This window comes from Phaseolus vulgaris, chromosome 3 (assembly GCF_051622355.1).
Source record: "Phaseolus vulgaris cultivar YP4 chromosome 3, ASM5162235v1, whole genome shotgun sequence".
NCBI lineage: Eukaryota > Viridiplantae > Streptophyta > Magnoliopsida > Fabales > Fabaceae > Phaseolus > Phaseolus vulgaris.
Window position 1 is genome coordinate 5,137,452 of NC_143500.1, and position 3,805 is coordinate 5,141,256.

Genomic DNA, 3,805 nt, shown 5'->3' on the forward strand with positions numbered 1-3,805 from the left:
TCCTTGCTTGTGCTTAAGCGAAGTTTCCTATTATTTATGTTTTACATTTTTTGCTATATATTCTCTTAGGTTTTGTGTAACATGTTTTTAGTTTTCTCTCAATAATATTCATCTTTTGATGTTTTCTAGCTTTTTTTTTTGCTTTTGTTATCGTGTTCTTTTTTCCACATAGATCACATGTTCTTAGATACATGAAAGATCATCTTGATGAGTTGGATCTACACAAGGGTTCTTAAAAACTATGATATGATATCAAATTGCTCATCTTCTTTTCTTTTCTTTATCAGCAACTTACCTCAAATCTTAAACACAGACTAGTTGAAACGGAGCTACAATTTATTCTCTTATAACAGAAATTGTTGACATATTCTATCTTTCAGTAAATTACATTGACATTGAAGACTGTGAGTCAAAAATACGATTAAGAGTTGCAGCCAATCGAACTCCTCCTTGAGCTAAGCGCAAATTCACTATCGGATAACGAGATAAGAAGTATTCATCTGCAGAATGCATTTTCATGGTATAGTTAGAACAAAATAAGGTAAAAGAAATTTTTTCATGATTATCAAAATTCCCATGGCTTACCATCTAGTACTGAACCTTCAGAGGCACCTTCATAAGCCCATGCACACACATCTTCCGCACTTTCAGATGCATATCTAAAACATTAACCATGTTAATTAACAACATATAAGCATTCGTTCAAGTTTTAAAACAATTTGCTATCAAAATTTTAACGAAAAAAGAAAAGCAAATAAGTGATTCCTACAAATTATGTAAATACCAAATATGGTTTGAAAGAAAAAGAAATAAAAATAAAATAAAGTGTTAAAACTCTCGCATTAACCCGCAAAGATTTCAACTACCAATTACTTATATTTTAAGTTAGTCTCTTTTAGTCTTTTAGATACCAATCTAGAAATCATCTTATAAATTTTTATTAATAATATAAACCATTTTAGATATTAATAATTTTTTTAGTCTCTAAAAGAATATATAATTTAATTAATATAGTGACTAATTATTATTTTTTCTAAATTTAGTTGTTATGTGATTATTTTCTTGTAATATTTGGGTGAATCTCAAAAAATAAGATATTTTACTGTATATATAAATTAAAACAAAGATCATATTATCACATCGATTTCGTTAAAATAAATTAAACTTAAATTTAATTTCTAATAAGAATTTATTTTAGATAGAAGCAATATTCTTTAATATATGTTTGATAGATGATAGTAGTAATGGATTCTAAGAAGTAACATACATAGCTGGGCATGATATGGCATCGTTTCTGCAGTTCTCCCATTCTTCTACTTCATCAGCCCATGCTCTCTGTTCATTAGAAAAAAAAAACTAAAAAAAACAAACTTGAACAGACAAATCCTTAGGTTGAAGACAATAGAAGAACAACACAATACCGTAATGTTCTTTTGAATTGCATTAACTAAATCGTCAATATCGTCATAGAATCTTTCAACTTCTGTCTCAATAATGCTAACATCCCAAACCTGTATATGGTATATAAATAGTATATAATAGCAGAAACAGATGATATTGTTGTATGGTTGAAGAAAATTAGAACTTGACCTACATGGTGAAGATTATGCTTTCTTCTGTACCAGTGAACATTGATGTCATTGCCACCTCTGTCTGATGCATACCCACAATGTAGAGGCTGTTCATAAAGGATATTAAATACTAATAGTTTCATTGTTGGAGATACATTTAAAGATATGTCAAAACTTGATTAATTTTTTCTCTCTTTTTCATTATTGTGTTATGAGTTGAAACTTCAGATTCGACACCAAAGAATATGGGTGATCTAATTACTTGAATAAATAGGTATATATATATATATGCATGTACCTGATGGACGTCTCCCATAAAATGTGAAATGAATAGAAGAGACTGAGTGAGATTATCTGATACAAAACAAAATTGTTAGCGTGGTCGAAAATCATGTGGATATATACAACATTAGTTTCACACTTACATTTAGATTTGGTCTCACTGCCATACTCCAGAAGCTGGTTTGTGTAATTGCTGATAGCTGATACAACACATCGCCCTTTAATTCCACTTTTCTGGTCTACACAGTCCCCTGAATGTTCAGGAGCAGGTAAGTACTACATCAAATTTACTTTCTCAAATTCATAATAATTTAATATCCACTGAAAAAAATAAGTGATCACTTTTAGAAGTTTTTCTTATTAACTAAATAATGTGTTATTCGTTTTTACTATTCAAAACTTAAAATCTCACCTAATAAACTCAATAAATTGTCTCTAGATAAGTTTTAAATTACTCTGGTATCATATTAAGAGGTCAGACTGCTGGTAAATATCTTCTTTAACTGTTGGATTTCGTACTTGTTTTGAGGGTGTGATTCATTGTTGGGTTGATGTATTTGAGGACTCTTTATCTTGTTTTTTATATGTGATTTTGGGTATTGTCATGTAAGGTTTGGTGGATTCTTAGCTGGTGCAAGGAAACTTGTTTTTTTTTTTTATAAGGGTTGAGATGAACTTTAAATCTAATTTAACTTCATAAAACTGACCTATAAGATGAAGTTTTCACCCACTTATATACTATACTATGAAATATCATAATCTTTAATTAATTTAGATCTCCAATAGATAGAAGGAGTGAACATGAGTAGAGTGAAGAATAAGGAAGTTACTTGTGTTCTTGTAGTTGCAAGCGTTGTCAGGAGTATTTGCAAAGTGCAAAGCAGATGACCAAGGGAAGACCACCCTCAAACTATCAGCCCACGAACACTTGCTTGCCAAGTCATTGTTGGCAGATTTTGGCAACAGTTTCTTCACAGCTGCTGCAGCTGCAGTGCTCAGCCGAGCCTGCTCAAAATCAAAATCAAAGATAATAAGAAAGGAACGTGAATTGGAGTCACACTTGCAAGTTCAACCACATCAACTACCAGAAAATGTGTAGATATATATTTGAGCACACATATTTGGGTATTTGTCTATGCAGAATAAAACTCATAAGATATGACAACAAACCTAACTTGTGAGGTTAATTAAGAGAAAAAGCTTGACAAGGACATGCACCTGAGCAATCTTACAAACAATGGCATGTCCTTCTTCTCCCCAGGCATGGGTTTTTGGAAGCAAAACCACCAATGAGACTATGGCCACTAGCTGAACTACTCTATAACAACCCATTCTTCTCTACTCTTCAAAACTATGCAAAGTTTCAAACTTAGCCTGCTTCTCTAATACACTTATATATATAGTAATGGAAGTATCTTCATCAACACATCATTCTTGTACTAAATACCTATTCTCTTTTACTAAACTCTCCCATCAAACACTAATGAAATAACAATTTTTATTTTAAAATATAAAATAATTTAAAATGAATCACGTTTACAAGTAAAAGTATTTGTATTTTATTAAGTATGTGAAATGATTGAAGTGTGTAGATATAATATTTTTTTCTTAATATTGACATTGAACACAATTCTGAAAAAGAAATAAAGAGAGGAAAACAATACTTATATATAACTATATACGAATAAATTAAGATAAAATAAAAAATAATTACTTTTCATTTTAAAATAATAGTTTTTTTTAATTTTTATTAGAAACCCAACTTTTACGTTTAACTCATCATATAGGTCAAGTTTACATTATTACATGAAGATATCCAATCTACTTCAACATTCTCTACATTTGGAGCATAAAAATAGAAGAACAATCAATACTAGTATAAATTTAATAGTACCATAGTTTAACAAATCTCCTTGAAATAAATTTAGATTAAAAAATAGACTTTAAATAAG

General features: G+C 29.8%; 1 protein-coding gene across 1 annotated transcript; it reads right to left on the minus strand.

Moving 5' to 3' along the window:
- Positions 1 to 315: 315 nt before the first annotated feature.
- Positions 316 to 3,312, minus strand: LOC137806277 (endonuclease 2). Its single transcript, XM_068606290.1, has 9 exons — positions 3,072 to 3,312; positions 2,684 to 2,858; positions 1,997 to 2,104; positions 1,870 to 1,925; positions 1,595 to 1,678; positions 1,422 to 1,511; positions 1,268 to 1,335; positions 586 to 659; positions 316 to 500 (listed from the first exon to the last, which is right to left on the minus strand). The coding sequence occupies exons 1-9, from the start codon at positions 3,183 to 3,185 to the stop codon at positions 385 to 387; spliced, it is 885 nt and encodes a 294-aa protein (XP_068462391.1). The 5' UTR covers positions 3,186 to 3,312; the 3' UTR covers positions 316 to 384.
- Positions 3,313 to 3,805: the final 493 nt, after the last annotated feature.